The sequence below is a fragment of the Onychostruthus taczanowskii genome, unplaced genomic scaffold (genome assembly GCF_017590055.1).
Source record: "Onychostruthus taczanowskii isolate IOZ18803 unplaced genomic scaffold, ASM1759005v1 scaffold121, whole genome shotgun sequence".
NCBI classification, from domain to species: Eukaryota; Metazoa; Chordata; class Aves; order Passeriformes; family Passeridae; genus Onychostruthus; species Onychostruthus taczanowskii.
The window spans coordinates 378,905-400,397 of record NW_024498363.1 but is presented as its reverse complement, the minus strand read 5'-3'; the positions used below and the strand labels follow the sequence as shown (position 1 = coordinate 400,397).

General features: G+C 39.6%; 1 protein-coding gene across 1 annotated transcript in view; it reads left to right on the top strand.

Annotated features, from left to right (window-relative positions):
• IDUA (alpha-L-iduronidase) overlaps positions 1-21,493 on the top strand; it is a 45,420-nt gene that overhangs the window by 20,600 nt on the left and 3,327 nt on the right. Inside the window, exons 3-13 of the mRNA XM_041395906.1 lie at positions 11,775-11,857; positions 12,454-12,561; positions 13,210-13,305; positions 13,861-14,063; positions 14,488-14,667; positions 16,310-16,526; positions 17,113-17,328; positions 17,935-18,056; positions 19,296-19,421; positions 20,020-20,096; positions 20,899-20,999. Of these exons, the coding sequence (XP_041251840.1) occupies positions 11,775-11,857; positions 12,454-12,561; positions 13,210-13,305; positions 13,861-14,063; positions 14,488-14,667; positions 16,310-16,526; positions 17,113-17,328; positions 17,935-18,056; positions 19,296-19,421; positions 20,020-20,096; positions 20,899-20,999 (1,529 nt within the window). The remainder of the gene's footprint in view (positions 1-11,774; positions 11,858-12,453; positions 12,562-13,209; positions 13,306-13,860; positions 14,064-14,487; positions 14,668-16,309; positions 16,527-17,112; positions 17,329-17,934; positions 18,057-19,295; positions 19,422-20,019; positions 20,097-20,898; positions 21,000-21,493) is intronic.

The window sequence follows — 21,493 nt, the reverse complement described above, 5'->3', positions numbered from 1 at the left end:
ATTTAAAGAAGGTAATTTCACTCTTACCAAAATCCTATTGTTTGCTTCTTTGTTATGGAAGATCTTGTCAACCACTCCTTCACTTTCCCCTTTGCTAAAGTACCTCCTATAAAAAAGGGGATGCAGGAGTATACCTTATGAATTTTGCACGCTGATCACAAAGATAGTGTGTTCCTTTGGTTTTGTGCTCTACAGAATAGAAGATTTCACTGCTTCTGTTAATTTAATTTTAGCCTTGAGGTATTTCTTAATTAAAAATAAAGTGACTTAAACTCAAGTTTCTCAAATTCATCCTTTCGTCCATTTTACTGTCTAAATCTTAGAACCAAGAATTATCATGTTTGGTGACCTCCTAAAATGTGTTTACCATCTGCTTCAGTACCTAAATAAATTTTTTCTCCTTTTCAACTCCTGTCCAATATTTGGAAATTCTGTTACTTTTGGTATTTGCAGTATTGGAATTTGCAGAATAATTGGGGTTTGCCCACTTCACAATTTTTTTGACAGAGACCCCTCCACATTTCTCTCCAACAGCACTTTTCCCAATATGAGGCTCCTAAGAGAAAGGAGGATATTATTGTATCATTATCACTTGACCCCTTCCATATAAAGTTGTTTATAACTTTGTTTTGCCTCAAGCTAGCCTAAAAATAGCACTTTGAAATGTAAAAGAAAGAAAGAAACTTCAAATACTAATTCTGAACATTTTTTTGGTACAGTACAGTGCCAATGAGGCTGAATGTCTCTGGACAGGACAGTTCCACGTGGGAAAAAATTGACAAAATAAAGCAATCTCTCATTCTATCTGTATAAATTTTGAAAATTATATAGTTTTGACAGAACTGTGTTTTATGATGAACAAGATTTACAAAAATACTGACAGCAGAAGGTTCATTAATGGATTGTGGAGATGAGGGTTCATACTCCATTACATGAAGTCATTCATCAAGGCTTCAGTCCAGCAATAATTCTGAGTGGGCTGGTCCCACCATCCTGGTTGAATTCCACTGACACTAACACTCAGTTCTAAAAGTGCTGTCTTTCCTTGTCAGCTGCTGAGTAGTGAAACAGTGGTATCTGGCCAAAACAGCTGAAAGAGGTACTGCAGTGAAACACCTATCTCTAACAATAGAAACTACAGTAGAAAAGAATGACAAACATTGACCATTAATTTTGAGTTTACAGATGATTTTTGTTTGTATGACTTACTATTTATCTTTATGAACAGATGCACAGTTTCAATTGCTTAAAAAACTGTAAAGAGTTAAAAGCAGAATTGAACAAAAGTGTTTATGAAATAAATGATGTAAAAAATACATTTGACATTGTTAACACATTTACTTGAGGATTTTCAGATGATCTCAGAAAAATTCATGGCATTGCTGTGTACAATTCAAATCCAGTAACCTAACTGTTAAAAAATTAATGCTAAATTAGTCACATACAGACAGTTAATCTCAGAATCATAGTTAAAAGTGTTTGTTTACTGGGTCGCAGTCAATAATATCAAATCTTCAAAAGTACATAGTCCAAATGGAATAGGCATGTGCTTCCTTCTGTGCAAATGTCGGAAGTTCAGAAATTCAGTGAATTAAAAAAACTCTTAAACCTAATGCCTGCATTGTTTAAAATGCTCTCAAGCATTTAAGCACATCAAGTAGGTGATGTGCCTAAAAAGCACGCATTTGGTTGCATTTTAGTAGGAAAGATGGGAGAACTGAAAGTAAGCATCCACTCCCTTCCAATCCACTATGCGCTGCATTCTGCATACCTTTTCTAGCTGTGACAAGTGCCTGATGCAGTTAAAAGTGATGTATATATGTGGAGAGTCATGTTACTGATTTTTTTTTTTAATGAAAAACTGTTGCACAGTTTCCAGGAGAAACTGAGATCTTCAAGATTCAGTGCAGATGTGTATGTTCAAAATTGAGGAAGGCTGTCATTCAGCATGCATGCCCCTTTCTATTTCCCACTACAAATGCAGAACCAATGGATTAGTACTTACCAAAGGCACAAAGTAGATGCAGTAGTTCCACAGCCGTTCTCGTATCAGCACCCAGTAGCGCAGTACCTCAGGATCACAGCTTTCTATAAGAATAGATTAGAAATTTTATCATGATATAGTGCGGGCCTTTCCAATTGGGTATTGCTCTCATAATGTTTACAGTGAGATAATATAAACACTAGCACTTGAGAAATCTTTGTCCTGTATAGTGTAACCACAGATAAAAGATAAACTTTAAATCATTACATTACAGAAGCTGGTAACCTCTGACTTCTTACTAATCTCTGCTATTCTGCTTTAATAGAGCTGGTTACACTGTGTGGAGTTCAAATAGAATTGCAGTCCTGATATAGCTTTTTACAGTCTTTTTAACTGGGGTTTTCTGGGGCTTTATATACTAACTTCAATTAGATGAAAAAATACTCTTAATGTGTTAAATGAGATTAGGGCAGGAGGTATGTGGAACTGTCCTTCCACTTAGTGCTTAGTTGTCAATGGTCACTAATTGAGGTTTGGCCTTTGAAAAAGCATTTTTATTGAAATAAATCATGAAGGGGGTCTAGCTGATAAATCTTACATATAGGACGAATTTACATATATCAGCTGACATTGAGTGTAAAATGTCTGAGCTTTCCTGCCTTCTAAGGAAAACTGTTGTTTCATCTCCAAACAGCCAAGACTGTAGCACCAAAGCCTGCTTATTGATGAAGATGAATATTACTACTGATATTTGTATATCATAGAGGCAAATTTAATGTAGCAAGGATAGTCTCTGTGGAATTCTGAAGCTTGTTCACACATTCCTTGAAACTGTATGTAATCTTAATTGGATATTGACAACCAGTTTCTGGGTGCAAAGAAAATAGATTATTTCTTCCTGCATTGTGAAGTAAATTTTCATTTTTCATAAACACAGAATGTAATGCATCTTTATATTGAATGGGGAGATATTTTTCATATTAGTGGAAGTTTTTCAGGATGGGGGAGGAAAAAGGATAATACATGAACATGAAGATCATGGAATGTAAGAGCTATCCATACTGTATTTAAAAATACACCACTAGTCTAAATTGTAATGCCAAACCCAGGTTCAAAATATAATTATCAGATCTCACTTTGTAGAGACTTTTAGGTTTGTATCTCATATTAAACTATCTATAAATGCAGCTGGCTAGTTTTGCCTCCTTAATTGTAAGAAGTTTAATGTTTTATATTTGAGAGTGAAGAGCAGACACTGGCATGCCATTTAAAAAGCTGCACTCTCAAGATTGTCTTCTAGTGATCGTTTGTCAGTTCTGTAGTACTCAGAAACCACTCATCACAAAAATTCTTCAAGATTGAGAGCAAGACATGGAAGGCATGTTCATTTTGCCTTTTTACCATCAGAAACTATTAAACATTAGTATGTTAGAAAATAAACTTGGTATCATTTTGCAAACAAGTGACATATTCAAGTTAGTCATAAAGTTGCACATGGGGAATCCAGGATTGATAGAGAAAGACAGACCTGATATGCAAAATAGATCCAGCAGCTGTCGGACTTTATCAGACTGTCTGTATTTTAGATGTAAAAGAAGTACATCAGCTGAGAAATCTATCTGCAAATCTTCACACCTTCAGAATTTACCTCCATGTTTTTCTTTTCTTAGACTGTTGGTCTGTCCATTTACATGCTCCTTAGTACACATCTTGACAAGTGGAAAAAAGTTTTGAGAATGGAAAAAGTTAAAATACCTGGTAAAAGTAGTATATTGTGCATTATTGCAAAATTTCGGGTCCAGTTACAGTAAATGCATGAGCAAGCAAAGTGCTTGTAAGAGCACAGTAAGTAAAGCATTGCTGAACTTGGTTCTTGTTGCATATTTAGCAGCAGGGACGGCAATAATTCCTTCTCAATGTTATGACTTACACAACAGTAAATAAGCTATTTTCAGTGATATAGATGGAATCACATACTTTTGGACTGTATTTCCTTGTATAGCTGGCAGCAAAATAATAGATGGAGCATAAATGGCAAATAAAGATGTGAACCTAAAGAGGTGATAATAACAGAACTGTGAAACGATAATGGTAAGTCAAATATGTACCATGGAGGCTGATTTCAGAAGGTGCAGTATTGTGTGTAAATGAATTAGAATGCTGGATGCATACAGAGAACTGTTCTGTCACTGCTTGGGAAGAAAAGTTCAGTGACAACTTTCCCAGGCAGTGCCAAAAGGAGTTATGTGCTTAAAGTAAGCTAGTTTTAGCATTTGGTCATGTTTTCTCTTCCTTGTGCATCTTTACTCTTCATTATTGATTAAGTCTCCCTGTCACTTCATGTCAAAACTTTTGCTTATAGGTGACTTTATTTGGACTTCAATCATCAAGGGCAGCATCAAACCACGGTGAACATTTTACTTGTAGCCAAGTGTTATGCAGAAGGAAATCAATCAGTTTCATACATCAAACTCAATCAGAAAGGTATCCTCTAGCAGTCAGTGCACATACAGTGACTGAACCTTTCAGTCACTTGCAAAGCCTTTAAAATTGTAGTGAAGAATCAGCTGAAAAGCATTTTCTGCTATTTCACCTTATTATGTAATAGTTCCCTTTGCAAATGAATGTGAACGTAGCAAACCTGAAGAAGGGATCACAGGGACACTGAATTGTCCATGCCTAAGTGATCTGATTGGCTATGTTCACATGTCTAGAGAGGTCAGATACTAAAATAGCATGTACCTTTGCCTAAATTGCTTCTACAGCCTGTTTCCCTTTTTACGTCTGGAATTTGTTTTAAAGGGGAAGGGGGGTGTGGGGGGGAGTAGAGACACAACAGTCTTAACAATATTTTCCGAGGCTAACTCACCTCGGCACAGGAAGCTGTTGGTGCTTTGTCTGTCTCTCTCTTCCCCTCACACACAGCACGCTCGCTGCTGAAAGGACTGAGTCTATGCTCACAAAAGCAGGCTGAGTAAGAAATGGAAAATCATAGGCCGTGATTAGCATCAGCTTGAAAACATCCATTGTTTGCTTGCAATTCTGTGCCTGTGAATTTCAGCCAGATCACAGCAAGGATTTTGTGAGTTGCTTTGCAAGGTGAAGCTCAAACACTGCTGATTTCAAAGAGCAGAGATGCTTATTAAGATGCTGTATAAATCAAAGTCAGTTCTATTTTTATGTTTTTAAAAAAATAGAAAGATTCAGCTGAATGCACAGCCTCTTGGCTGGCTTGTAGAAGAGGCAGTGATTTCCAGTAAATAACAGCTGATGTATTCTCCATTTTTTGAAGCGGTTTATTCCTAAGTCACACGGATTCATACCCATCCTTCTTTTTGTGCGTGTTCCACACTGGTTGGTTGTGTGGATGGATTAACTGTGACAAGCTGTGACATCAGCAAAGGCTGGATGCTGCCTGGCTCTCTGATTTTGTAATACATCCTCCTCTTACTGCTGGGCTGACTCCTTCCCGCTATAGGATGACTGAATTGTGCAAAGCGTGGGCCCACCGACTGAAGTGGTGGGCATTATGCTTCTGTGCAGAGGCTGTGCCTTAATTGTAAAGCAAGCAGATTTTCCAACCCCGCTTACAAAAATGTTTGAGCTGAGAAGCAAATGCAGAAAAATATTAATGCTAATAAATAGACACAGAAGTGGTGAAATATACAGGTTATTTAGTGTGGATGTGATAGTCTCTGGCCTTTGAAAAAGCCTCTGTTTTAGGTTTTTAGTTAGCAAGGCGTGTGAAAAACACAGGCAGTATTTTGTTTGGGGACCACCAGGGAGGAGGAATCAGTGTTCATCAGCCTGAAAACTATCGAGTTATCATGGTTATTTTGGATTATGGGGATTTTGTGAACAGGAGCCAATTTACTTTACCTGTAATGATCATGGGCAGTGAGAGCAGGTGGAACAAGAACAGGGTGGAAGCAGTTCTCGTGTGAACGAGTACTATATTGTTAGTTTCCACTCAGTTCAGGAGGGGGAAGTGTTGTTTAATTAATAACCCAGGAGTCTACTGATTTCTTAGTTATTAATGATCTTGTACTTAAACCTGAAATACCAGACTGGTAGGTTTTTTGGTTGACACTGATGAGACCTGAAGAGAACTGCTGAGAATTCAGCTTCTGGGTTATTCAGCCCTTTGTATACTCTGAGGTAACATTTCAGTAGTGCTCACAGTTCCTTAGGATCCGCTTTTAAGGTCCAGAGGTTTCTTAAGTACTCAGCAGAACAAGAAGCTTATGTAGACAGTTGGTGGGTTTGGAGCAAACAAAATCTTTGTAAAAACCTGATCTTTAAACTGGCTTCATTTCATTCCTCATAGCTGCAAAAGTAATTAGAAAAACTAAGGAGGCGGGATCCTTTTGTGTTGTAAGAGGCACTTTGGAGCACAATTTCCATTCTGAAAAAAAACTTTGCTGACATTTTCTGTCCAAAGCTTTTGACCTTCATCTTGTAGATGCTCTCCTCTTAAGCTTATATGCTTCCCTGTCCATTTAACAGCCTGTTCTGGCTAAAAGCAGGACAGGTACTTCTGAAGACCACTCCTTCTGGGGCACCTTGTAGCAGAAAGAATTTGAAATGGCATAGATTACTGTTGTTTGTTCCCCCAACAGTAATTGTTGTGGGAACCTTTGGAAGTTTGTTGTTTGCTTACAGTGAACAGCTTGACTTTAGGCACTAATGTCCTGTCCAGGGTAGATGGACACTCTTGTGTGTTCTGGAGTTTTACGATGTCATCATAAAATGACATCATGGATTCTAGAAAGGTGGTAAGTAATTGCTTGGGACACTGTATCTACGGATCCTCCTTATTGTAATAACTTACTTCAAGAACTGTTTTCACTTCATTTAGTCTTGAGAGGGGGAATTTAATTATCATGCATATTTACATTCATCAAGAACAATGGTGATGGTGTTACCATTGGTCCACATCCTGGACCTGGACACTGGACAAGAGTGGTTGCAGGAGCCCCCTTAAAAGGGTGGGCAAAGATGGTCTGGCACAGCTAGGGATCTTTATCAGATGAATAATGGTATGTAATATGGTCATTATCTCAGCAGAAGTACTAAATACTGCCACAGCAAGGTGGTCTCTTACACTGCACTGTTGCTTCTCTAAGATTGTAATACAGAAAAACTTCATTGGAGAAAGGGGATTTTTAGGTGACTCCTTCATGGAGTCCACCTTCCAAGTATGAGGTTAGCCAACAGTCTGCTGAAAAATTTTACAGGTGTGAGTTGCGTCTCTCCTCTGCTACCACTCCTCTGCCAGTTTTCTGTCCCTGCTTCTTGACTACATTTGGAACTAGGTGAGCAATCTTTCCAAGCAGAAGCTCCCAATGAGGATGGCAGCAGGCTGTGCTGCTGTGGGAGTGGTGTTAGCCAGCCACTAAGGCCAATCTGCCCAAAGAGAGGCTGTTCTCAGATACTGATGAAAACAAGCCAGATTATGTCAGTTTTTGGTGTGTGTGGTAGCTGTGTTTACCAGAAACACAAAAGGGAGACCACACTAGCTGAATGAGAATGTCAGGATGAGGATGAGTGCTATTCTAGTATATTGGTATTTCCCAGCCATCCTTAATCCTAGGCTCTCTTCAACAGAGTATCTCTGTTGATGGTTACCCTACATGGTACATTTTTATTCCTGAACAGGGTGTGACCTACTGACAGGGGTCAAGGCTTCCTGTCCCAGGAGATTTAATTCAGTACATTACAATAAAGTCTGATAAAGTTAGCTTGATGTGTTATCAGAGATTCAGTACTTGACTGAAGATCACCTGGAATGGAAACACTCCCTGCCTGTGGTTTTTGTTCTCTCTTTTCTGTAGATAAGATATTTGGTCCAATGTGTGTATGTGCACATGTTTTCCAGGGCATGTACAGGATCAATGCAGGGCAGAAGAGAAGCAACAGATGCTGGCACAGGAGGGAAGCAATAGCTGTAGGCTAAGGAGTAGTATCTGCTAGCTGGAGCAGATCTGGCTGTTATGCAAGGTATCAGCAGCTAAAGCTGTTTTACCTCTGCCCTCCCAAGAGACTGAGTTTGTGAATGAGCTGAAAGTGGCGTGGATAAGAAGCACAGCATGAGTATCTTATAACAATCTGGCAAGCTGTCTAGTGCTACCTATACATCTGAAAAGAATTTCCCCCTATGAAAAAAATTTATTTCAGTAATAAGAGGTAGTGGAAAGCTGTTAAGATGGGCCTGTAACCTTGGATTCAGCAAAGGATTGCCCATGAAGCAAACCTTTCCTAGGAAGGGAGCAACCAGCTCCCTTTTGTGACAACCGGCAGACACCCCTCTGTACTCCTCACTGCTCTTCATATTCACAGCACGATTGTTGCTCCCAAGAGGCGGCACATGAGTCTGGAACTAAGACCATGATACAGACTGGAAAGGTTCCTCACCAGCAGGCAACAGTCTCTGGAATATAGAAATCTCAGACCTGGTGCTTCTATGGGTGTTGGTGCCAGGATACCAGTAAATGTGCTTTAGTGTAGTTGTTTATAATGACTGAAGATGAGAAGGTCTATCTGGCAAGCTTCCCGGTAAAATCGCAGCTGAGGAACAGTTGAAAGCCAGGCACAGACAGGACAGTGACTGCTGCTTGACATTCAAAATACCTGACGGCAAACAATGAACAACCGTAGTCTTGCAAGCACTCAAATGAAATGATGAGTACATAACCTTCTGAGTGCTTGTAATAAATTAAGGCAGTGGTGTCTAGAAACCATGACAGAAATATTGGAAGAGGAGCAGGCAAAAAGTAGATTGTGAAATTCTATGGGCTTGCAACCAAGAGCCCAATCACAGGTACATGATGTTCTACCAACAGTTTAGATGTAGAAAGATGTTTTGAACAGCTTTGGCCATGAATTTATCCTCTGCCACAGATTAATCCTCTGCCACGGATTTACCTTATCATGTGTCTGTATAACAGTTTTGATCTGGTCTTCAGTATCGTAAAATTATCTTCAGAGCACTCCTGGCAAGGCCCTGGCAGTTGAGCCCATGTTGTCCATGCAGAACATTTGTAGTAGTACCAGTTTCTGTGCCTCAAGTGCAACAGTCAGCATGGCTTCCAGCCACTACATGGCAGGCAACCATGCAATCCAGATTCTAGCGGTACTGTATGTTCTGTAAAATAATGCATCGATCTCACATCAGGAATGTAGTATAGGTAAGGATAAGATAAAAATCTTATGATAATGAGCAAATGTCAATCCTGTCAGTCAAGTAATCATTTTATTAATGGGAGCATATTGTCTGGTTCACTTGGTGGGAAGAAGAGATTCTTATAAAGTGACAGATCAGCCAAAGAGCTTAAGAAGTGCCTCTACACGTATGTGCATAACAAAAGATCTTGTGTATCGTCACTCAGTCATGGTTGGCAATGGCATTCTGTTTTAAATGTGTTACATAATTGGTGCAGTCAGAAAAATGTAAATATCCTGGGATCTTAAGTGTACAGGCACCAAATAGAAGGTTTTATTTGTGGCTATATTTTATATGCTTATTTATGGTTATATTTTCAAATAATACTGTGTAGACCTTGGACTGAAGCCAGGAAGACCCTAGTTTCTTTGCTTTTATCTGTATGGCATTATTAACTTTTTACAAGGCAGTGTAGTTAATAATTCTTACGCACACACTGTAAGTGTGCATGTAAGCAAATTATTCAATAGAACACAGGGTACAACTGGAAATAGTTAATGGATCTGAGGGAGCAGACTAGTTTTAGCAAAAAAAAAAAATTGTCTTTGAACTTTGGAATAGGGCTTTTTTTTTAAAAACCTCTGTCTAAGCAAAAAAAACCCCCAGGTTCCAAATGGCCATTCTTTAGTTCAACAGCGACTTTTAAAATACTTTTAAGTATACTAAAGCAAATATCTTTTTGCTATTTGCTTCTTTTACAGCTGCACCATTTGATTTGGGCAGGAACCCTAAGCCCATCAGTTTCTGTCATAGTGGTGAGACATACTTTAGAAAGAAAAAACCCGCTTCAGGTCTTTGGTAAAAGAGTGTGACCAGGCTGGGGCTAAGACTGTGTACTTTGTTACATAACATGTGGAGCTGGCATAGTGGATATGGCCTATGTTACACTTTGCTTGCCTTGTCTTCTTCTTCTAGATCCTGGTCAGAGATTTGTCCTCTTCATATTACATAATTCCCCTATTTTTTCGCTAGGCAATTCTGTCAGCCCTTCTTACTTCTCTGAGAATTTGGAACTACTGTTACAGATTCTTCACTAAAACCTTTCTTTCACAAGAAAGCACAGAGAAAGAGCCTCCATTAAAGAGGCTCAGAAATGCACAGAGAAGTACAGAAAGAAGCAAGTTGTCACTCTGAGCACAGAACCCAGCAATGATTTAAGAGCTCTGCTGATGGCCCGCTTCTCATGTTTGATCCTGTTTGCTTGCCATGCTATGCTAGCACTGATCAGTTGCAAGAAATGTGGTTGTCTCTCCCCTTTCCATCATACTGGCAGCATTGCATCTGTAGTTTACTTGTATAGCTTTCCACCCAAGCAAAGGCAAAGTGCCTAGGAAAGAGCAGGCAGGACTTCACAAGAAGTGGTCAGGCTGCACTGTACCAGATAACAAATTAGTTGTAGTGCCCCGGCATGGTTGGAGAAATCAACTTTGAGAGGGGTTGCCAAGGCTTCATGCAGTGCCACTGTGACTGGGGTTGGACTTATGTCAAGGGTGCTTAAAAAGCCTTTTGCTCAGGTCATACTGAGGCCAGAATTTGGCCACCAGGCCAAGGCTGTTTCTTGGACCAAACAGCAGTAAATCACACTAACAGAATGTTCTTAACAGAAGTTCATTGTAAATTCTTATTTGGCACTTCATACTGGCAAAACTTCTCCATCCCTTTCAGATTTCGGTTAAATCAGGCCACAAGTTCAGAAGTTGTGGGAAATTGACCTGCATAGTACCTTGTATTTATTTCTACTGGAAAAAGAAAAGCCTTTCAGCAATTTAAAGCAAATCTTCTAGTGTATCACATATAAATTGCAAATGCCATTTTTCATCCCCTGGATAAAAGAATTCCAGTGTTCCCATCCATGTGCATGTCCACATTTTGGTACCTGTGTTCCTGCAAGATTCTTTGACACAAGGGAATGCATCGTAGGGTGCTAAGTCTTTGATGCATTTATTCAAAGCTGGATGGAAGATTTGCAGCCCGAGACCCTGGGAGTACAGGAGAAATATTAAGCAGATGCTTACAATGAGGTAAAAATTACAGACATTTTGTGCATAAATTCAGCATTCTTTGAAAGATATAAAGTTATTTTTCATCTGGACCTAAATCCATAAGGAGTGCTACTAAGTAATCTATATTATATACTGCAGTTTAGGAGTACATTAAGAAAGACTGCATATGAGGCAGTATGAAAAGAGCTGGCTTAGCAGTGGGTGATCCGATGGAAACTGAAAAAACAACTTAAGCCAAAAAAAGAAAATCTATGTAAATTTTACTTCAGCACAGAGTTAAAAATCTTAATATTCTGTGAAAAAACAGAATTCAGCAAGCAGACCCATATATTAAATTGCTTCTATTGCTGCTGAAATCAGTAAAGGGCATGGATTAGTCAAGAGACATGACTTGCTTATAGTGAACACCTATTGCTTTAGAGGAAGGAAGTTTGTGTACAGTTCCAAGAACCCAAGTCTTAGGCAAATTTTGAGAAGGAAGCCATCTGACTCATTATCTACTAATCTAAGTCCTATCTTTGTCATAATATTTACACTTGTGGTTTTTATTGCCTTTTTTCTTCAGAGTGGTGAATGGCAAACTTAATTATGATTTTACTGCCCTGGATAACCTTATGGATTGGCTGTGGGAAAATAAGCTGATTCCAGGTAAGGGCAGCTCCCTGCTTCCACAGCTTGGTAAATCTGTTCGTCCATATTGTACAGTCATTAGAATATTCTTAGAAAACTTCTCCAAAGCTGGTTTTGATAAAATATTCATTATTTACCTATTTGCCTTTACATCATGTCCCAGTGTGAGCAAAAGGATATTATAGCAATTAAGACAACACAATTTGTTTTACATTGCCTTTGAAGGCAGTTTCAGATGGTTCTACTTGTAAATGAGATCTCTTGAAGAGAGTATTGTTCCCATTGACATATATCTAAAAGGGTCAGAGAAGCAGGTACTCCAGGTATAACTTCCCAAAAATTCATGCGAACATCCACTCTTTCAAGTTTCCTCTGAGCCCTGCATTTATGTTGACAACTACTAGCTTTGACTACTATAGTCACTGACAAGTAACAAGTAAACAGCCTCAAATCTGAAGTATTTCTGGTGGGAACATGTGGAAACAGAAAAGAGAACCCATTTAGTGATGCTACTTCATTAACAAGTTTGTTTCAGATGGTGTGATAACCCTTCATTAATAAAAATGAGATAGCATTCACAAAAAAAGGAGACCAATTTCTTACATCTTTTTTAGGATTTGAATTAATGGGGAATCCATCAGGATATTTTTTAGATTTTGAAGATAAAGAACATGTAGTACAGTGGAGAAACTTAATTACTGTTCTGGCCAGAAGATACATAGGTAAGTTAAAGAAAGAAAAGCCTTGTTATTTGTTCTGTTGTAATCCTTTCTACCTACTTCAAAAAGTTCTGTGTATTGTGATCAATTTCAAGACCCTGGATTTCAACACAAAACCAGAAAACAAACATGCCAGAACAGACCATGGAGACCATGGGATAATAGTCCCTCTTTTTACTGATCTGTGGCCAACATCCAGAATGAATAGAGTGTTCTGGGTAGCACATTTGGCCTGCCTCGAAGGACTGACTTTGAACCTTGTTATGTTGTTGTGGTTGTAAACTACCAGCTTTCACTGGAGCATGATAACCTGAGCACTTCTCGTATGCCAGCTTCAAATATTTCTAATTAGGCAGAAGGCTCAATCTGAATTGAGGGAAGGTGAGTGCCCTAATCCCAAAACTGTAAGTCATCTCCCTCTCACCTTTCAACTTTTTCAAATATTGCTGCATTTCATCATACATGAAAGATCATTTTGAAACTCACAAATTACATTTCCCTCATTATTAAAAATGAAGGAAGTGATCTAGTGATAGTTCTGGGTGCTGAGCCTCACCTGCAGACTGAGCTAATAGTATTGTCTGTATAAGTCACTTATTGATAGTATTGTCTGGATATGCAGCTCACTGATAAATGAGGCCTCTCCTACAGATAGGTATGGATTGGAGCATGTTGCTAAATGGAATTTTGAGACATGGAATGAACCAGACCATCACGACTTTGACAATGTGTCTATGACAGTAAAAGGTGAGCATGTTTTGGAACACTTCTGAGTGTGGTAAAGTGAGACAGGTGTATGGGGTGAGCAGAGGGGTGACAGTGAGGTGTAAGTTGTACTGACAAAGAAGTAAGGTAGACAGTAGTGATAAGGAATGTGGCAGGTACATCAAATCTTTGCTAAGGTCATGTTACTGGCTACACTTTATTCCCTACTTGGGTATCAGGGATTGTGGTACAGAAAAAACAAAACACGAGTTACACTAAGAAGATGCAGTTCATTAATTGCATATAAAGTACAGTTAGTAGCAGTAAGGGGGAGAAGAGTGGAATAAGAGGAAAACTCCTCACTGAAGCTGCCTGCTTTGGGAACATGCCCATATGCAAGACCTTTAGAAGAACCTTGTGAAGGCATCTGAAGTTTTGATGTCTTCTTGTGTTGTCAGTGCATAGAAAAGGGTAGTCCCAGTTTGTGAGGCCTTGCAAATAAATCAAATAACAGGGTTATAATATCTCCTTGTAGTTTTAGATCCAGTTTCTGTTTTGAGTTATCATCTTTGATATATCTGTCTGCTTGGACTTCAGGGTTTCTCAACTATTATGATGCTTGTTCAGAAGGATTAAAAGCAGCCAGTCCTTTTCTAAAATTTGGAGGGCCTGGGGATTCCTTCCATCCCTTACCCAAGTCACCCATGTGTTGGAGTCTTCTGTGTCATTGCTACAATGGGACGAACTTCTTCACAGGGGAGACTGGTGTAAGGCTGGATTACATCTCTCTCCATAAGAAGGTAAGTCCAAGATTTCAGTTTATAGCCATTTTTTTCAATCAGTTCAACCAAAGTTATGTTTTATTCTGATTTACAAAGTTGATGAATGTCCAGCCTATAGCAGGAAGCGCAGCTACCTATTCTTGCAAAACTTTGAAGATGTTCAGTTACAAGACTTCATCTGAAAGCGAATTTGAGTTTGCCTAATTCCCAAAGGGAAACAGCTCTTCTACTTCTTTTCCATTTTATATTCTAGGAGGAGCTCATGCAAGTAGCACATGCAGTAGTAGATGAGGTAAAAATACTAATTTTGTTGGTCCGCAGCAGCTTGGTGACCAAGGAATATGTTTTCAGAATGTGTTTTATGTTTATGACTTTAGATTATGTCTGTATGTTTACCACTTTTTTCTCATTACCACTAAGCAGATGTGAAATATTATTGCAGGGAGATGGGAATTCTCTCTACATCTTGCAACAAGAAGTAGAAGCAGTTCAGCAAATTCAGAAGCTGTTTCCAGGTTTTTCTTCTGTTGCCATATATAACGATGAAGCAGATCCTATGGTTGGATGGTCCATTCCACAGCTCTGGCGAGCTGATGTGACCTATGCAGCTATGGTTGTAAAGGTAATAGTTCATTGGTAGTTTTGGCACAGTAGTGTCCCCTGATGTGGTTTTGCAGTAGAAAAAGTAGACTGAATAGTTAATTTTTAAGCAGCTACTCAGACTAATAGATCCTAAAAAAGGAGATCTCCCTACTGGTACAGTGGGGGTTTTCCTCAATAGTCTGGTTTTAGTAGCTTGATTTATTTTATAAATTTAATTTAATTTTAGTTTTCTTCATCTTTCCTTTAAAAAAAAAAAAAAAGGTCCAACCCAGAACCAAACTGAGAACTTGACAGGGAAGTGCTAGAGAACTGAGTTGCAGAATGTATACAACAGTCCCCCAGTTAGATCCATCTGATAAGATTACTCCCACACATGCCCTCTCCATGTAATACTACTGCACTGGTGTCAGTACTGATGGCTGTCACCTCATATATGTGAGAATTATTTCCCAGGTCCTTCAGAATTTTATCTCATCAAGAGACATCAGGTATAATAAAGCTCTCAGCATAGTCCATTTTTTGGTTTGGGATACTGGCTGTACACATGATCTTATTAATTACTGCTAGTAATTACTGATGTTGACCAGAAAAGCAGAAGAAGAAGAGAGTACTCAACATTCCTGCCTCTGCAGTAATTGCAGCCTCACCCCAGAGCAAGCTCAGCTGTTCCCCTGTGTAGCAATAACTCCCACTGCAGGCCTGGTGCTTTGTGAGCCCACTACCTTAAACAGCACATAGAGTCCAAGTGCTCCTGTGCAAAGGAATAATTCCCAAACACAGGAGCATGTATGTCACCCAGAAAAAAGATGCATCTTATCAGCTGCTCCTGAGGAGACAGAGGCTCCCAGTTCCCTGAGACTGCATATACAAGCTGTCTTCACTAAGGTAACAAGTCATTGACTGCATCACAGAGAGTTTGCAAGACAAAATAGTAGTGTTTGTAGTGATGTGATGATATGAAGGGTAAAAGAAAGACGCATCTCCAGTGGAAAATTAACACTTGGTTATATAGAAGCTGAAGCACTGTTCCTTCAGAAACACAATTGTGAGACTCTTCAGTTGTCACCCTTCTGAAGTTCTGCTTAATTCTGATACTCAGGCACAATTTAATAAGCAGAGATCTTGGGAACCCTGGTGTTTTTTGGGAGAGCAGCATAGCAACCAGTGAATGACCGGCAGAATTAATTCCAAGTTAGCTCCAAGTGGGAGAAATTACTAATTGAGGAACAGAATCCAGGACCAGCTCACAGATACTGATGTAGTGAGTACAAAGTAACTCCAGATTTGGAGAACCATTTAGATTTAATTCAGGTGGTAAATCCTGATTACTAATTAAGTATTCAAGACAGAGGGACATCTTTTGTAGTGCAATAGACAAGGAGATGTGTTCATTATCTATGAAGAGTTCTAGTATTAATTATTTCAGAGACTTACTACTGCAAAACTATGCAGGTACTTCAGATTTTACAGTCATTAATATATTACCTAAAGTAAAGTTGTTCAAGACTTATGATAAACAGTTATTTTCTTCAGTCTTTTCTAAAAGGCAGAGTGACAGTTCTTTACAGAATGCTGTAAAATTAAAAAAAAAATACAGGGACTACTGCATGTTTGTTAGTTTTTCTCCAAGGTGAAGGTTCATTTTCTTTATGACTCTGCAGATAATCATCCAGCACCAAAACCTGCTCATTTCCAAAGCCAACAACACCATCAACTACTCGTTGCTGAGCAATGACAATGCCTTCTTGAGCCACTACCCCCATTACTTCACCCAGCGGACTCTGACAGCACGTTTTCAGATGAACAGCACAAAGCCACCTCATGTCCAGATGGTGCGGAAGCCAGTGCTGACTGCCATGGGCTTGCTGGCACTGCTAGGTATAGTAAACAGCACATCAATAACCCCTCCTCCCTGAAAGTTTCCAGCCTAAGAAAGACAGTTCCAGATATCTCGCTATTCATAAAAGCGTGAGTTCCCCTACTTACTGTTTACTAGCTGTTTTAAGAAAATGAAACTTCATTTCCTCAGACAGATTTATAGCTCAGAAAATATTCCTGAGAGTCTGTTATCTGTTTGATTTAACTTACTGCTTTGTTCATACCCTCTGTGTGCCAACCACTCATTTTTTGTTGACTGGTACTTCCTTCTTGTGATGCAAGGGGTACATCCCATCAGGCTGCAACTGTCTTTAGGAAATCCCTGTAGCTGGGAGACTCATACAGCATATTACAGGGAGAACTTCATTCACTGTCACCTGTTGCTAGCTGAACTGCTAAGCATAAGAACTGCTGTAGTATGTACATACTCTGCTGTTGTGAAATAAATCTGACTGAAGGCTGTAACTGGTAAAATAAGGCAGAACATAGCTCAGCCTGTGCTCAATCTATTTGCATGCTTTGACCCTGCAGTTTCTGATGCAGGACTGACTAACAGCGATGCTTACAGTTGTCACATTTTTTAAAGGGGAAAAGCAGATTTTTGCTGAAGTGAAGATCAGTGGAGATGAAAGCGCTCAAAACAGCACAGTTGGTGTGCTGGCATCTGTGCACACCCCAAGTGAGACACAGCCCTCAGACAGCTGGCAAGCTACAGTACTGATGTATTCAAGTGAAGATAACAGGACTTCATCCAACATCAGCAGTGTCATAGTGAATGCCACCCACTTCCCTAAACATAGAGGTAAACAAATATCATGTAGACAGCTCATGTTAAGTGATCTTTAAGACAGAATATCAGCTGGAAAACGTCTACTGAATTGCCTTTCATTGCAAGAGTGAATTTAATTTCCTAGCTTCCTCTGTCATCTTTTGTGCACTCCTAGATTTTCTGAGATATAATGGTGTCCTTCTTTGAAAGGTTCATTCCTATTGCCCACACTTTGACCCTGCCTTTAATGGCAACTTCCAAGTGCTACCTTTTTGGAAAACTACTGATCTCAGTGTACTTGGCAGGATACTGTCAGGCAGCAATTTCCTTAATGAGATGACTCCAAGACAGCTAACATGAACACACAATTGCACAGCTGATGCAGTTACCCAACAAATACATACAAAAAGAGGATTTTGGTACTAGTTGTGGAAGTAATAGTTTGAAATGTTAATTTGGCAAATGTAAATTGTACAGCCTCATGAGATTGCTAGCCATGGGACTTCCAGTGGAAGTCAGGCTCCGAAGTGCTGAAATCACTTTTGAAAAGGTAGACTTACACACCTGCTAAATTTATTCTTGTTAATCTTTAAATCCAAGTAAAGAGTTTCCTTCTTTTGTTTGTCTCATCTCCTACAGAGATGGTGTATGTGACATATTACATGGATAACAACCAAACCAATCCCTATCTGAAGTGGAAGAACCTAGGAAGCCCTGACTTTCCTTCTCCAGAACAGTTCCAGCAAATAAGGGATGCCGAGGTATGATTATGTGTTTGTTTGAAGTGTTGTATGGGTAAAGTGCTTGTGAAAAAGACAACAAATCAGGCCTGCAACAAAAATTTCCTTAGCCCACAGTAACTCACTTTTTGTATACACACAAAAATTCAATTGTGGTCCTGCAGAAAAATGCACAACTTGTGCCTTTGTGTTTGTGTTATACAACCTCTTCGCTCTGGGCCTACCCATAAAATAAGGAGGCACAGTTGCTCTTGGGGAAGTTCTGCCTTCTCTCTGAATCTTCATTGGGCTTTGAGACTCTTTCTGTTCCATCTCCCCAGGTAAGTCACATGGCCCTGTGTATATTATGGCTATTATAGAATGGCCAAATTGCTGCATTAGAAAGTTGAAATGAACCCCCTTAATAATAGAAAACAAGCCTCACTTCCCTGAGGTGAAAACTGCCCAGTGCAAGTTCAGAAAACTGAGGGGCTCATGGGAAGACTGACAGTTTGCCCTCATCTTCACTAGTGCTGAATGCACCATAGAGATAATTAAGGAGTTAGTCTTCTCTGAGAAGTCCTCTTCTCCCTATGGATGAAAGCCAAGTAGAGATTATGTACTGTATGTGAGCAGCCTGTCACTTCAGCTCCCCCTCCCATAGTTTGCCCTATGCATTCAGACTTCCAGGTTAAAAACGGAGGTCATCTTCATCCCCTTCAGGGCTCACAGACAATACTCACTTTCTGAATTCGGTATACAGTACTGTGTTTTCTCTTCCCAGTCACCACAACTGACTGTTGGTAAGACGTGTTGGGATACTGTAGGAGACATCAGCTCTTCCTTAAAAAGGGCAGCAGCAAGATTTTAGATTGGCTGTCTGGTACAGCCTCATCCCCTGAGACCAGCTGTGTAGCTGTTGTAGCTAGCAGTAGCTTGCTCTGCACACTGGGGAGAGATGGGGCCATGGTTTGTAAAGACCTCTAGCCTGAAAGGCATGCATGAGAGGTTACAGAAGTGACAGATTGTGCCTAAGGGCATTTGTGATCAACCCAGCTTGTGAGATGGACAAACCCTCTCTTTCCTGAAGAGCTGGAAAACAGGTGAATATAAAGTCTCCCAGTGTGGAGAACTTTGATGCCTGTAAGCATTAGCAGAACCAGCTCTATTGGAAATTTAGAGTCTTAAAGTAAATACACAAGCACTTTACACTGGTTTGACAATTGATCTTTAGGTGCTGTAATGAAAGATTGTTCACAACACTATTCTTTGGCTCCGCAGGACCCACTGGTAACAGGTCCATTCCCATTTCCTGAAGCTGGCTTCCTGACACTGAAGCAAGACTTTCCTGTTCCCTCAGTCTTTCTTATCCACATCTGTGCAAGACCCAGATCAGCTCCTGATCAAGTATGTGTTGTATTCTACCATTAGACACATCAAAACTGGAACTGCTTCCTGCCTTAAATCTTAGAAGACCATTTGAGCCTATTTATTGTTAAAAGTGTAAGAATTAGTAAATAAACAATTCTTCTCTCTTTTAATGAGAAGGCTCTTAAAGATATAATTCAAGATCAAGTACTACGTAGCAAGTGATAGGAACCATCACTAAGATGAATGGAAGTTCCCATGGTGGGAAATTCATAAAACAGTACTGAAAAGTGCAGTATCTCTTTAAAAATCACATGGTATGCTGCCAGGATTGATAAGTTAATTGACAGCTAAAGCTAAAATGGAATCATGGCTGCCATATTAGACATCTGTATCTGCTCATTCAGTCTCACCCATATTCATAGTGGTACCCAGAGCCTCTGAAGGTCCTCTGCAGGGTTGATGAGTGGGAGACATAGGCTGCAAAAAGCTACAGAGCCAAGAATTTTGTTTTTACATCTGATCTCAATGGAAAAAAAATAAAAGCAAATAATTAGTAATGAAGGATGAACACAGAAATTTGACCTGGCTGATAGGTTTGTACAGATTTTTTACATGGGCTTGTGTCTTTGGACAGGTGACTGGTGTTCGTTTGATCCCTCTCACAAAGGGGCAGGTCATTGTGCTGTGGGATGACAACTGTGTTAAGTCAAAGTAAGTAGCTTTAAAATAAAATTGATACAAATGAGTTACCAACATACTACTACCTGAGTTTCCACAGGCCCTACAGAGTTCAAAAATTAATGAATTGTTGCTTCTTGATAGATGATACAGTGCACGTATCATGAATTTTGTATGAAAAAATGAACTGTAGGACCTGTGTGCACAAACTGTGAAGAGCAACTCTGCCTAATTTGCTGCCTGATCAAAGGGATCTGCCTGTTGGTCACCAGCATTCCGGGGCGTTTCTGAGGGGATTCTATTCAGCATACCAGACAGGAAGATGAATGGTAATAGTTATGTTATCAGCAGATGCCTAAGTGGGATCTTACACATCTCTGTAAGGGATGTGAACTGGAAGAGAAAACCTCCAGTTGGTTTCTTCAGCAAGCTGGATTCAATTGGAAACCCTCTGTAGGTGAACTCTGAAAGGTGATCCAGTGTACAAACAGATTGCCTCAGGAAGCAGTGACTTAGATCCTTTTCAAGCCAGTCTTCCTAGATTCTTCATTCTTGATAACCCTGGTGTCCGAGTGAAAGATGCGTGACATTTTGTGATGCTGCATATGCCCAAAGCAGCAAGTCAGTCCAGGTATTTTTCTGAGGGTTCTTGGGGTCCTGGTTCTTCCTAATAATGCCAGTTCATTCCATCCTACATTTGGTAGGCATGAATCAACTGAACGTTTCTTATTTTTGTCCTTCTTGTTAAAATAGCCCTGATTTTTCATAGTATTTGATAGTTCACACATTATCATCACTATCACACATTACAAACCTCTCTGGTTCTCTTTTCTAGATGTATAAAGACATTTGAAGTGGAATTCTCATCAGATGGAAAAGTGTACCAGCGGATTAATGCCAAAGACACAATATTCACTCTCTGGGTCTACAGTCCAGGTATGGAAAGAGTACTCACATTAGGTAATCTGTCATATGATATTGCCACTCATGAGTGTGTGAACCATTGTTTAGTAACTAGTGAAGGTAGGTAACTTGCTAGTAACACAGAGTCCCTCACAAATAAGGGTGCATCCCCTCCTTTAGGATCATATTCTCAGTAAGAGACTTATTCTCAAGGACAAGCAGAGATCAACAAGTAGTTATGAGGACATTATTAGTAGTATGCCGTGGGTAATTACTTGTCACAAAAGCCAGTCACTGAGCTGCAGGCCTGGCAAGGTCCTGGAGAAGTTAAGGAGCACTTTTGTAGCTGATGTAAAAAACGCAAAAATGATAATAAAAAATCCCACAAAAAACCATGACCAGGCCTTGCAATAAACGCTTACTTAGATGAAACATCCAGGTGAAGGAAGATACTGATGTTTTATTTGGGTATTTTTTTGTTTATCTGCAGGTGGAGGGTGGTGGTGGTTGGTTTTTTGTTGTTTGTT